The sequence below is a fragment of the Phalacrocorax aristotelis genome, chromosome 2 (genome assembly GCF_949628215.1).
Source record: "Phalacrocorax aristotelis chromosome 2, bGulAri2.1, whole genome shotgun sequence".
NCBI classification, from domain to species: domain Eukaryota; kingdom Metazoa; phylum Chordata; class Aves; order Suliformes; family Phalacrocoracidae; genus Phalacrocorax; species Phalacrocorax aristotelis.
The window spans coordinates 94,945,906-94,959,249 of NC_134277.1; the positions used below are offsets into that span (position 1 = coordinate 94,945,906).

At 39.9% G+C, this 13,344-nt stretch overlaps 1 protein-coding gene across 6 annotated transcripts in view; it reads left to right on the forward strand.

Annotated features, from left to right (window-relative positions):
* FHOD3 (formin homology 2 domain containing 3) overlaps positions 1-13,344 on the forward strand; it is a 407,821-nt gene that overhangs the window by 266,595 nt on the left and 127,882 nt on the right. For all 6 annotated transcript variants that reach the window (XM_075084393.1, XM_075084397.1, XM_075084392.1 and 3 more), the window contains exon 7: positions 10,419-10,530. In XM_075084393.1, the coding sequence (XP_074940494.1) occupies positions 10,419-10,530 (112 nt within the window). The remainder of the gene's footprint in view (positions 1-10,418; positions 10,531-13,344) is intronic.

Sequence of the window (13,344 nt, forward strand, 5' to 3'; positions counted from 1 at the left end):
TATTTTTCATTCATTCTGCTCATCACAAATGCACATTTGATCTAATAGACATATGACTAATTCCTAAAGACCCTGTTGTTTAAGATGTGGGACATACTCTTAAACTACTTTGACTGTGACCTGTAGACTGTAGGGTCATGCATTTGCAGTAACTACCAAAAAATTGCCTAGTCAGACAGTCAGTTTCCAGATGCAAAGTTGTGTTAGAGTGACATTATACACATCATAGGTTTGTTTGGGTTTTTTTATTTTTGCATAAAGCTAGGTTCAGTATGTGCCCAACGAAGATTATGTTATCTAATGGAAGGAACAGAGTTTACTAGACAATCTTACTCTATGATCCATAACATGAAAATGCTTAAAAACCCTTGCTGTAAACAACTTGAGGTGCATGTTTGTAGAAACAAAAAAAATAGAAATGTCTGCTCTTTATCAAAAGCTGTTCGATAGCACATTACATGCTAGCATGAGTTTTAGCAGAAATTGCTTCTCACATTACTGTCATTTCTCTCAAGCTAATTGTTTTATACTTTATCTAAAATAATATAATCACAATCCTTACTGAGACACAGAAAGCAAGGCTAGATGTACTGATGGTGTTCATTTGGCTGGAGTCGTAGAAGATAACAGCATTTGGGAAGGGTTAGTGAAAGTATCAACAGGTTGTATAGGGTGAAACTGCATTTGCAAACTTCATTTGCACGATGAAACAATTTGAAGAGAAAAAGAAAATAAAATGTTAGTGTAAATCTTTACAAGTGAAGCATAATTCCTGTTTTGGATACAGGCTGATGGCAAATTTCCAGTGAAATATTTTTGTTTTGTGTTTTGCAATGGAAAAAGCTAAAGATTTAATTGAAACCAAACCCTTCTGTTTCAGCAATTTCTGAAAGAGCAAAGAGAGAGACGCTCAAAACTGAGGAATACCTAGTAGCTCTGTCGTTGGGGCGCTTGACAAAGGTGTGATGACACCATCTCAAGAGTCAGCTGAGACTAAAGAAGTTTGATCCTTTAATGTCCTGTAATATCCATGTCTTGTCAGGTCCTCCTTTCTGGCTGAATAAGGATATGTAATTTTCACACAGTGAACAGTTCTCGCTGGAGAAACCAACAGGATTGGTCTGATTTTAGGGGAGGAAAACATGAAAAGACTTCTCTCACTTTGTGTTTCATCCTGCAAAGCTGTGAATGATCTTCCACTCATCCTGTCATAAATCAAAGGAAAACATCATTTTAGACTGTTTCATGGGATGAGAAAGTCACTTCCCCACCTCACGGGAAGATCGTCATTGGTATTCCAAAAGGAGGAGAGGGAAACACCTAAAAAACGCTGTAGCATCTCCTGTCTCATTCCAGGAACTGCAGCCCTTCAGTTTTTAAACTGTGTCTGTATGACGCAATGATTGCTGCATGAGAAATGTAGCTCCATTATTAGTTCATTACAAATGGCTTAATAGAGGACCAATTTTTACCCCCAACGTATTCTTTTAAAGCTCCCATCAGAATTGCATGTATTCATCTGAGAGCTGCTTTGGCCTATAATATGCTTTGATTTGTTGTATGAACTGCCTGCTTCTGTGTACAGATTTTTTTCATTTTTCCCTCTTCTGCTTCTGGACCATGATTGATGATGTAAATAATCATTTCCAGGCATGAGCCTTTTTTTTTTTCCTGTTGACCAGTCACTAATCACTACTTGCTCATCCCTGTGTTTTGTCGGTAAGCCAGATGAATTTCTTTTTAATGGCCTTCTTTCTCTTCATGTCAGAAATCTCACCACAGATAAATGGCAGATACACACCACATATGCAGCAGTGCGCAGACCTTATAATCATTATCCAGTACGTTTACAAAGTTCTGAGAAATTTCATTTTAAGAATAATAAATGCATGCATTTCTCTGCCATCCCTAGCATTACATGCTCTGCAGAGAGAAAAGCTTAAAGGAACATTCAGAATTAAAAGGCTGTTGTTTAACTGATAGGTTTTTTAGCTTCTCACGTCTAAACATACAGGGTTTTTCATCTCAGTCTAACTCAACTTTCGGCAATGACCGTGTGTTCAGACCTGAGCCTTCAGAGCACTTAAACACAGTTAATTTGCCTTTTTTAAGCATACCTCTTTGAAGATTTGAGAGAAAATGGCTGAATATTAAAACGGGGTCTAGCATTATTTTAATACATGCGAACTAGTAAAAATTCCAAAGCTTAAAATGGGCGTGGCATCATGCACATTGTTATCTGTGTTACTGGTATGTCAGCCCACAGACACATAGATCATTCAATAGTCACGGTCTTAATGAAATAAACTGCCTGAGTGTACGTAATATTCAGTACCTAGAATGGGGTATATACATACTTTACGCATACTGTGTTTAACTGTTGCTTTCCATGCATCTGGGCTTTGTGATACCTCCACATGCCCTGCCCGCCCCATGACCTGGGCAGTTGTTGCCTTTCTGCTAATAAAGTGGAGAAACTGGCATGTCTTCATTGCAGCCTCGAAAGCAGCTGTTCAGGCCCCAGCACATATGAACTCTTTCTCCATTCTGGAGCACGGCAATTTGTGAAGTTTTGTGGTGTTCTGTACATTATTTAGACTTCTACATTTTTTTTATCATTCTCCTTAAAAGAAGCTGCTTTAAAGTTTAGATGGAAAATCAAGCTGACTAGAAACACTTGGCTCAGGTGACACAGAAGGATCTCATTATTCTGATCGTTCTGGCATTTAGGAGCTATGAATAGAAAGGAACTGGATTACTAAATAGAGTTGTCACCCCTTTTGGAATGAAGTAATTGACCTCAAATGCCAGTTTTGGAGAAGAGAGTCAGAGAATAGAGAGGGCTTGTGTTTTTCCTTTGTTCTGTAAGGCATTTGCAAATCCTAGTAATAGGGGTTTCCAAATGTTTTACCCTCTGATGTCTTTCTCCTTGTTTGACACCCCCAAGCCCCCATTCTGATAGATTTTTGTCTGAATTATGTAAACGCTGTACAACATATTTACAAAGCAATTTGCTTTTGCTGTAGACATTTTGGTTCTTTCCCATGTATAGACACACCTGCACACTTCTGAGATAGCTGGTGTCTGGCCGTCATATCAGAGGTGGCTCTCCCTGCTTGTGCACCCAGTGCTGGCTGGCTGAAATCATTACCAGTTGGTTTTCTGCCGTACAGATGTGAGAAAGGCCCCGTAAGATGCTGGCTGCAGCAGAGACATCCTTGTTACATAAGTAAGGGTGAACAGCTTGTGAAATATTGAAGTGCCATTGTTCCATAGATTCGAGAAATTAATACTTATCAGAAAATACTGGGATGTTGCGTGTGTCAGGTATATTATGTTTCTAAAAGACTGGCTAGAGATATGCATCCTTGGCAAAGGGCTTTGTATGTCATGCATGCACATGCCTGGTGCTGACTATCTGACTGAGAAATAAGATCAGCCTCCTGCCTTGTACACATCCTGTTTTATGGGCTGTAAATACTTCAATATCTACCGAAGCTGTGGTATGTGAAGGGATGCCAACATAAGATTATCCAGTTGTCCTTCCTCCTCATCATCTGTTTTCAATATTAGATTTCATATTTCAGTCTGATTTCAAGATTAGATGTTTCTCTAAGAACAAGGGCAGAAGTGTTCCAGGTGCATTTTTATCTTTCAGGGAAGTAAAGCGAACAAACTGGCACGGTTCTGGGATCTGCCAGAAAATGCAGACACCTTGTGCCAGAGCACTAGAAAGATAAGATTGCATTGTGCAGTCATTAGAGGCAAACCTTCACACAGAGCAGACAGCTCTCATTGCCCATATCCAGTAATGCTCAAGTTGAAACACACCCCTGAGGCTTCTAGTACTATGTAAACCAACAGCAAAATAGTAAGTCGTAGCAAACAAGCTTTTCTTCTAGTCCATGTATTCTGTTAATATATATACTAGTCTCTTTGTATATGTGGGAGTGTGTGTGTGTTTATATTTATATGGCTGTAGTTTCACCAGGTGCTGAAGGGGCTTTTTGACCTGTTAGCAGCAAGAGATCTGCCAAGAAACCAGAGAGCCAGATACAAACTCTGGTTGAATTGCAAATTATAATTGGTAAATGTTAGAAATCTTTTTCATTGTTGCTCTGCTATAGAGCTTTTTCCTTTTTTTTTTTTTCTCTTTCCCATTTTATCCTTGCCGATCTCATGAGATTCATCCAGAGACATGTAAGCCAGAGCAATGTTTTGGTCTGACTCCCCTGTCTGAACAGGAGACACTGGCTGAGAGCAGCAGATATAGAAATATATGGAACCTGTAATGTTGTAAGAAATCCTAGGAGAACCTTCATTTTTTTTCTTTATGAACATCTAACTTTATGATAGATAAAGTAAACATGTCCTGTACTAATTTTTGATGGCCTTGGCAGTAATGCTACAAGCTCAAGGTGAATGTTGTTAGGACTAAATTTTCTCATGGCAGGTCCTTTTCTGCCTCTTGTCTCCTTTTGCCTGTGATTCTCCCTTGAAAAATAGCCTTGAAGGTTACTGAGTGCTGGTAACTCTAAAACTCAGGGAAAATTATAGATACTTCTTTTAACATCACACCATTTAATTCTAAATATGAGAATATTAATTTGAACAAGAGTTAGTAGTGTGCCCTTGTGTCAAAGAAGGCCAACCGCATCCCAGGCTGGGCTGGTGGGAGCAGATCCACTAAGCAGGAGTGCCTCTCCCCGTTTGGTGCTGATGAGACTGCATCGAGGAGTTCAGGGGTCCTGTTTTGGGTTCCTCAGTACAGATATTTGCCTACTGGAGCAAGGCTGGTAGGGCTTCACTGCAGCCGTTAGCAGGGAAAGCACATGATATATGAGGAAGAGGGAACTGGGTTTGTTCACCTGAGATGAGAAGGCAAGCGGTGTTAGGTCCCATCCAACTTAAATTATTCTAAGGTTCTCTTAAGCTCGATATTTATGTTTCCTTTTCCTTACTTACTACAAAGAAAAGCATAATATTATTATAATGTATGTTATTTTATACATATACAACAGAAATTATATATTTTATTTTTATATATATATATATGTAAAATCTTTCATTCCAGGAAGATCTTTCCTTCTCTTGTGAACAGAGGGTGGTTTTATCCCCTTGTGAAACGTGGAACTGAGCTGCACTGCCAGTGCTGGCTGTTCCTGTAGCACTAGATCTGAAGTCAGGGGCATCTTCGCACCCCACAAGACAGAAGAGTTTCAGCTTTTCTGTGCACCTCTCACCGGCGGGTCGGACACTTGTTGCACTGCGTGTTTCTTTAGCTGTAGCTCCACCTGTCTGCGTCGTATCAACAGAATGAGTACATGGCCTATGGGGCCATGTCCATGCTTGGATTAGGCCTTGGAGGATTTGGCCATAGTAAATCTTTAGTTAAAAATCCAACGCCTGTTCCTCCTTTAAATTTGAATAACATCAGTCCAAAGCAACTACATTGACCCGAGTAAAATATTTTTGGTCGATTTTGTTTTGGGTTTCTTCCTTTCTTTAAAAAAATACCATAAATTTTTAAACCCGAACTTTGCAACTATTGCTTTGATCTCTAAGTCAATGAACTTTCTGACAACGTTCCTTGTAAAGGCTTAAGCCTTTACTGGCAAGTGATCAACAACTGGGACAAGCCCTTCCATGAGACAAGAGTTTTGCAGCCTGTTGTGTGGTCTGTTTGGCTGGGTCTGTAACACATTTCCGATTGTCTAAATATAAAGAGATAAAAAGGAACGGGACTGCCAAATTCCACTGTATAACGTAAAGCAAGTCAGAGTGAAAAGGTTTATAACTTTTTGTCTTCCTTTTACATTGCTGGCTACATCTTATCTTTAGCCAGAAGATGCTAACATTGTTTCCTCTCTAAAAATTGGCTAGCACGTGATAGAAAAACAGAGTATGACTTTTTTTTTTTCTAACTTACTAAAAGTTTTGATACTTCAGTGCTATGAAATTCAAGACTCCTAATTTAATTTCAGAACTTTTAAAACATCACTGTACTGAGCCATTGGGTGTGTATATTGCCTCAGCGAGCCATCTTTTTTAACTAAGCAGTAATATTTAGGGTGGAAATTGGGAATTAATTGCAACAACCTATGTTTGCAAAGTGATGATACCAGGGTATATACCAAGCATATTTCTACTTCTTTTATTACTCTTAAGACATCTAGTCCTGTTTGAACTAATAGTGTGATTGCCTCATGGATTTTAACAGAACGGTGTCTCTGTTGAAACTGATTCAGAAAGCAGTTGTGACCATCATCGCTACTGAATGAAAGCCCAGTAAATCCCAGAAACAGCATTAAAAACCCTCATGAAGTTTTTAACAGTGATTCAAATAAATAGTGATTCACCTACTCGTGAATGAAATATGAAACCTGTTTCTATTGCTCCCATTGCTCTGCCAACTGGGTACATCATGTGAAATAAAACGATTCCAGTGACTGGCAGAAACTCCTGTGGCTTCACAAAGGGAAGCAACAGAGTCGATTAATTGCTGCTTTTTTTCTCTGTTAAGCAATCTCCAATTTTTGAGATTTACATTTATTTTATTTTCAAGGTAGCTGTCTACTATTTAAATAATTGAAAAAGCAGGCCCTGCAAACACATTTTAAAATACACTCACAAATATATGATGATCTCCTACTTTGATAATCATCATAGTTAATCACAAATTAGAACTTTGTAAATAGCTTTGCTATTTTGAAAGTTGTGAAACAGTTGGTCTTGGTTGAAACCCTTCCCCCTGCAATACCCAATACCTAGCGTGGCAGCAGCAGCATGTATGAGCTGCTACAGGCAGGTCAGGCCCATTAGGGGGTCATATAACAGGTAGGTCATCACACTGGAGGCCATGTAAGAAAATACACCATGCTTCACACAGGTCTTGGCAGTAAGTATCCGTGGAACAGACCTTTCAGAGACTTCTCGTTGCCATGGTGGATAATTACAGTTGATTTTAGTGTGAGCGTGTCAGACTCTGGATTGTCCTTGTGTCTGGGGTGACAGGGTATCAGACACCTTGGAGGGCCTTTGGCTGGCTGAAGACTTCTGTTTCCAAGGGGCAGTGCAGCTGCTCGATGATTGCTTGCTTCTGTCAAGAAGCACTATTAAAGCAGTATTAAAAAGCCCTGTTGTAGGATGTGTGCAAAGGTTGTGTGGGTCACAGGTAAGTCCCCAGTGTAGGCATTGCACGGCTTGTCTAGGACTGCAGTATTTTGGTTTTGTACTTGCCCAAGGTGTCCAAAGCAGCGTGCAGGCTGAAAAGTGCCCACGGGGGTCTCCAATGTAATTTTCTATTGAACCAGAAACAGCGTCTTTCAAATGCTTCCATGGTATGTTCCTTCACCTGCAGACACCTCCACTTCCCAGGGCTGATTGACTATTTTGTGAAGAGTTGGATAAGCCCTGAAAATTTGTAGGTTGAGGAACCGAACTTACAGTGTCCTTCTACCAGCTAAATGGCAAGCAAAGCATAGCTTTTCCAATTACTCCTTTTCTCCGGGACTGCTTCTGGATGGTATTTATTCCTTATGCTGTCATCTGTTAGCTTGTTAAGCACAGGAGGTTGATACCTGCAGATGGCACCTGAATAATCATCCGGTTTGAGCCTTGGTCTGGTACAACTGCAGTGGCTGCCCTGAGGCTTTACAAGGTTTGCACCGTGGCAGATGCAAGGCACACAGGGACTAGCTCCATATTACCGCAGCAGCTGTGGCCAGCAGGCAACAGTTAGAGCAAAAGCATTGTGGAAGGTCCTTCTTCCTTTCGGGAAGAAAAAGAGAGTTGCAAAAAACAGTCACAAGCCCAGTGTGTCCCCCACCGTTTGCTGTCAAATGGAATCATATGGGAACTTTGCCATGGAGTACGTATGTCTAAATGCATCCCTTTGCCACCATGTGGGCAAGCCTTAAGTTTTAAGGACCATCAAAAGAGGTATCCAAGGTTTCCTTTCTAGGGAAAGGATCCTGATCATGTTAGTAGGTAGTACACAGGTGGTTATCTGGGAATTATGTTGATGCTAGAATTGTTTACAGTAATCTGGTAACTCCTGTATTCTGAAGCAACTTTACAAAACAAGTTGAAACCTGTTGGAAAATCTTACAGTATGTCTATTAAACAATTGAACTTTATTAGGAAGGAAAATGTCATTGCAGAGCAGAAACAGTGTGGCATTGGCCTGCCAGGCAAATACACAAGTGTCCAGTGCGATAATAAGGAATTGATTTGTTGGTGTATCAGCAGTGCCTTTCCAAGGAACAGTTATGCTGCATATCATCAGATTTCAATTTCCTTTAATTTGGCTACCCCATGTATCTATGAAATATCACTGCTGCAGCAGTACAACTGCAAATTATGCTAAGCAGGCATCTTAAGGGACCTGGTCAGGTTTCTCACTGGGGTTTCCTGGCTGTCAGCCCTAAAAATAACTGACTCAATGATACATCACCAATATGATGTATATGTATATATACATATATATGTGTGGGGGGGTGTATATTATATGTGACATATATATGTCACATATGATATATGACATACATAAATATGTCACACATATCATGTATATGATATATGAGATGACATTTCAAGTCTCAAAGCATCTAGATTCAACAACAGAAGTTTTTACATTGCTAGATAGTATCATTGCAGTGCATTAAGCTCATTTCAGCACGAGCAGGTAAAACCCAGGAAGCTGGGGAAATACCTGGGTCACTGTTCACACCGAACTCAGCGTTTATAGCAGTAAACTGCAACCTGCATTTTAGCTCGTTACCTCAACGCAAGCTCTAGTACATCTCTGAGTGTCAATGTCAACACAGCAGCTTGAATCTATGCTGTTGCACTTGCACTCTTTTTTAGAATATAGACACAGTTGCTGTGTTTGAGTACATTTATAAAATGATTAATAGTGATTCTTTGCCTCTTAGGAGAGTTGTGTTGTGAGGACTTGGGAAAACGAGGGAATGGGAATGAGATAATACTAACAGAAACTGGAGAGAGAGAGAGAGAGAGAGAGATATCCCTGAAACAATTTAACAACACAGTATAATGAATTTTTTTTTCCTTTTCCCCTGGGTGAGACATTTTAATGACCAGGCAGTTATGTTTCAGAGTGTCTACTAACTTAATGTAATGAGACGAAGACAGGGATTTTCTGGAGCGTAGCTTATGTCTACATGAATGTGTCCTAAAGTAGATTTAAAAATCTGTCAATGGCAAAGAAGAGAGTAATGACTGCACTACTATAGCTGTCTTGTTGAGAATCTTACATGCTGATGGATAGATTTGTTGCAGAACAAGGTAGCAGAAAAAAACAGCAAACTTAAAAAACCTGTTTTTCTGGAGCTTGATTCAATTGCAGTAGATGGGAAATTGTGTTTCTGGGACCAGCAGCGTATCTCCTTTTATTTGGCTTTAAATCTCTGATTTAGATGGAGGATGTAACAGATTTGACCTAGAATCAATTCTCTTAGTAAAAGTCCTCTCAGCTGAGCATGTAGAGCCCTGCCTATTAAAAAGTCATTCTCTTTCATGTCTCCTTTTATTAAAAACTCCAAATATTCCCTTAAGTAAAGAGGGTTTTATTCACATACCTAGTCATGCCAACCAAGTTGCTCAAAATTCTTACTCAAAGCTTTGAAAATTACCTAATAGTCAAATGGTCCTTTCTGGAAGTGGAACAGCTGTGATGAAAGTGATAGAGTTTGGCTATTGATTTCCAGTAGGTCTGTTATATCGATGCCAAGTCTCTGCTGAGTTCACACTCCTGGGGATGTTCAAAAATTAGTTTGAAAACTTACAGGCAGAAAGCTCAGTTCCGGTAAATCACACATTTTGTGACAGGATTGGATAGCTGGAGATTACACACGCTTTCTCCCAAGTTGTGTAAATAGTGACTATCAACATATTTAATTATTTAAGCATTAAATATTGATATTATAAGAAAAATAATAGAACAAGAAGAAAATCATCCCACCATACAGCAGTTTGACAGCGTTAAAAGCTCACAGTGAAAGCGAGAAATAAAAGTTGTGTTGAGAAATAAAGGAATATATGTGTTCTCAGCTCAGTAGATTCTGTGTACATCAGGCTTTGGACAACGACGTTGGGGATATGCGTAGGTGCACGCATAGGTGGGATGTTCAACCTTTTATTACGTGTGGCAGTGTTATGCTTTCGTTTGGATTCACTGACTAGTAAGACTTCCCCAGGAGAGCACTGTCCAGCGAATGAAATTTTCAGCCAACTGGCTACCTTTCATGTTTTTGGTCCCGGCACAGTTTAATCTCTTCCGTTCGTGTGTTACTACCAGGTCTGAATTGCTGTGCTTGCATCTTGCCCAGTGTCATGTAGCACATCTGGAAATGTTGTGGTTTGCTGAATGACAGGTCACACTCTTTTCTTTCCAGTTCCGCCTGGTGGTAAAGACAGCGCTGAAGCTGCTGCTGGTGTTTGTGGAGTATACCGAATCCAACGCACTGCTTTTAATCCAGGCAGTATCTACGGTTGATGAAAAGAGAGGTGAGTAGCCTTATTTAGGGGGTGCAAAATCCCAGAGCCACTGAGATCAGGGTGGCATTTCTTCATTGATTTCAGTGGTTCTAGGGTTGCTGCCATGATGTCTGTCTGCTTTATGCAACACACCCTTCATTTCTTGATTAAAAATGTATATTATGTATTCATGTAATTCAAGATTGTTTTGAGCTATGGATTATAGTGGGAAGGTGAAGAGTGAAAAGCCAAGGAGCCCAGCTGTTTCCCTGTGCACTGCAGTCATTGCCCCCTCCCTGCACCCACACAAAAAGTGAGCCCCATTGCATCTTCCGACATTGGAGGCTCCTCGGGCCAGGCTGTCTTTTTGCTTCCTTCTGAGAAGCAGCAGTCTGATTTAGAAGAGAAAATGATATCTAATCAGTGTAATCCCTTTGAAGAGAAAGACGAGGTCAGTAATAGTACAGGCTTTATAGTAAAAGTAAAACCATCTGTTGTTACATTAAAATAAAGCCCTTGAGCAGATATTATACTATGAAATCTGTTACCCGTCAGGCTCATGAAAAATACTTGAATATGTATACTGTATTTTTTACAAATAAATAGAACGAAAATGGTTCTTTCTTGTTCTTCCCGCAAAGCCATTGCTAAGCTCCCAGGGCATTCTCTCTTGATGCAAAACATTCCTTTGCCTCAAGGAGAGTTTTTGAGGTTGGGAGAGCCATTGTTGTGGTCTCAAACACATGGAAGTTGAAAGCAAGATCCCCTCTGTGGAGCAACTGCCTCCATGCTGAACTTGTTTGAGTGACTTGATATGGTAAAAGTGAAACAAAAAAAGCTGGGGGATGGGGAGAAAGGTGGTGCCAGAAATAGGAGAAAGTAGCCAGGTTTTGCTTTCAGCTATCAGCATTAATGTGTTGAAAAGACTCCAGAAAAACCCTAAATTGTCTCTTACAGCAGGGGAACAGACAGGGGTGATTCAAAAACAGTGTAACACTTTGAACGTTGGACTCTTCAGGTTGGCTTTCTGTTTTGAATTAAAACCAATAAACCTTACAGTGCCATAAGCAGAAATGCAATTACAATATTCATGTAATTGTGAGCGCTATGATTAATTTTTACAGTCACCCATAGTATTTCTTCAGCTCTCGGAACTCGCTGGTATTCTCAACATGTTCAGATTACCATCTGTTCACATGCTAGGAAACCTCATTAAAGAAAAGAAAGAGAAAGGAGGACCCTAAACACACTACCACGTGCTGTGTATTCCCTTCTGTATCTGTAAAACAGTCTCAGGCAAACATTTACATTCCCCAAAGTAATAAAACAACTTCAGTAACAACAGAAAACATGTGGGAAAAAAACCTGATGCGTGTACTTAGATGGATACTTGTTAGGAGCGTGAGGAGAGGGTTTATGGGAATTCTCATACCTGTGGGTTGGCGGATTGTCTCATGAACTCTTGCAAATACGTTAGCCCCAAATACGCAGTTTTCCTTCCTTTCTCTTTGTTTTTTTTTTTTATTATGAAGCAGTTATGCTTAGCTACAAAACAGATCTTTTTTTTTTCCTTGTTTTAGACTTAGTTCCTTTTTTAGGTCATCAGTGTAATAGCCCTTCACTTCTGGCTGGGAATGTGCTACATTTTAATATTTATTTTGAACTTAGTGCCTTATAACTGAGGACTATCTGTCTTTAATGACTGATTTAATGGAACAGAAATACAGAGGAAGAAAAAGCGATGTGCCTTTTCTTGAAACATTGTCATAAATCTTGCAGGTATAAAATTAAGTTTAGCACTGCTTTGAAAAAAGTCCAGTGTTTCATGTACATACAAGGTGATGAGATATGACATAATTCCTCAACATGTGTACCACACATGATTAACATAAAGAACCCCATAATAATTCAGCTGGGTTTCAAAGCGATCCCATCTGTGGTTTCTATGCAAGAATACATTCATATGCAACTTGAAGTACAGAGATCCGTGGAAGTGCCGCCTTTATTCTCAGATACAAGCAGACTGTAAGTGAAGAACTGGATGGCCCTCATCATATAGGAAGTAGCTTCTAGTTATACTTCCATCTAGATCCCTCTTCCCCCGCCCTTGCTTGTTTCAGAGCCCCAGTGGAATTTGATCTCTTTTCAGTTTAAGCATACCGGGACTGTGCGGGCTCTGGAAAGCAGAGCTAGCATTGCTCTCTGCTGTCTGGGGCTGCTTTATCACCAGCATTTTTTTAGGACAGAGGTTAAAGCTCTGTGACTGACCTGGACACTGTCACATACCGTTTGTGAATTCTGACTTCTTGTTACATTATTTGTTAATGGCTCATGTTATCAGCGTCTCCACTTTTCCTGCCATTTTATACATAGTTAGATATCCAGTAAATTAGCGTAGGTGTGATGGAAGGCTGTCTGTTCACACATATTTGAATAGCCAGGAGTACAAGGTGTTGAGATCTTTCCAAAAGTATTAATATCTTTCTATCCTATGGTAACGAGAGACAGGCACTTTGTGAGTTGGTGACAGTCCTCATGTACAGTTCTGGCCTGACGCAAGGCTTTTCATGGTTTATACATAATGTGTGTGTCCAGTGTAGTTGTGATGTCAAGATTTTGTGTAAGGCATTAAATTTTTTTTCTGAGATTCATATGTAAAAGCATTTAAAGGGGAAACTGAGAAAACACTGAGACTTAAACAGTGAGCAACATTATTCAACAGACTGTATTAATTTCATACAGGCTTGATTCTTGCGACTCCATAGTTCTCCGCATGTTTATGCTCTGTGTGTGACTACTTGGAGTGCTATAGTAGCGTCAGAGTTGAGGCTCCAGGCTTCGTGT